Source organism: Antrostomus carolinensis, unplaced genomic scaffold (genome assembly GCF_000700745.2).
Source record: "Antrostomus carolinensis isolate BGI_N321 unplaced genomic scaffold, ASM70074v2 scaffold40059, whole genome shotgun sequence".
Lineage (NCBI taxonomy): Eukaryota > Metazoa > Chordata > Aves > Caprimulgiformes > Caprimulgidae > Antrostomus > Antrostomus carolinensis.
Window position 1 is genome coordinate 24,227 of NW_010340010.1, and position 215 is coordinate 24,441.

Sequence of the window (215 nt, forward strand, 5' to 3'; positions counted from 1 at the left end):
CTTCTGTAGGTTTGTAGATGTCATTACAAGAAGTCTAATAGCCTAGAACAAAGAAACAAAAAAACCAACAATCAGGTTTGGGTGTTTGATGGGGACTTTATAAAGAAGGATTGATGCTGCCAGTGGTGGGAGGTTAGAGTTTTGCACAGCCTTGATGCCCCAGCTAGGTTTCTGCAGTACTGACCTTCATTAGGTCCGTGCAGGAGTTCAAAATT

The 215-nt window shown here is 42.3% G+C and overlaps 1 protein-coding gene across 1 annotated transcript in view; it reads right to left on the reverse strand.

Annotated features, from left to right (window-relative positions):
* The window catches only part of HIP1R (huntingtin interacting protein 1 related), a gene marked incomplete at its 5' end in the record, with an annotated part of 13,352 nt that overhangs the window by 3,323 nt on the left and 9,814 nt on the right, over positions 1-215 (reverse strand). Inside the window, 2 exon segments of the mRNA XM_010176046.1 lie at positions 1-42; positions 185-215. The exon segment at positions 1-42 is cut by the window's left edge and continues 1 nt beyond it. Of these exon segments, the coding sequence (XP_010174348.1) occupies positions 1-42; positions 185-215 (73 nt within the window).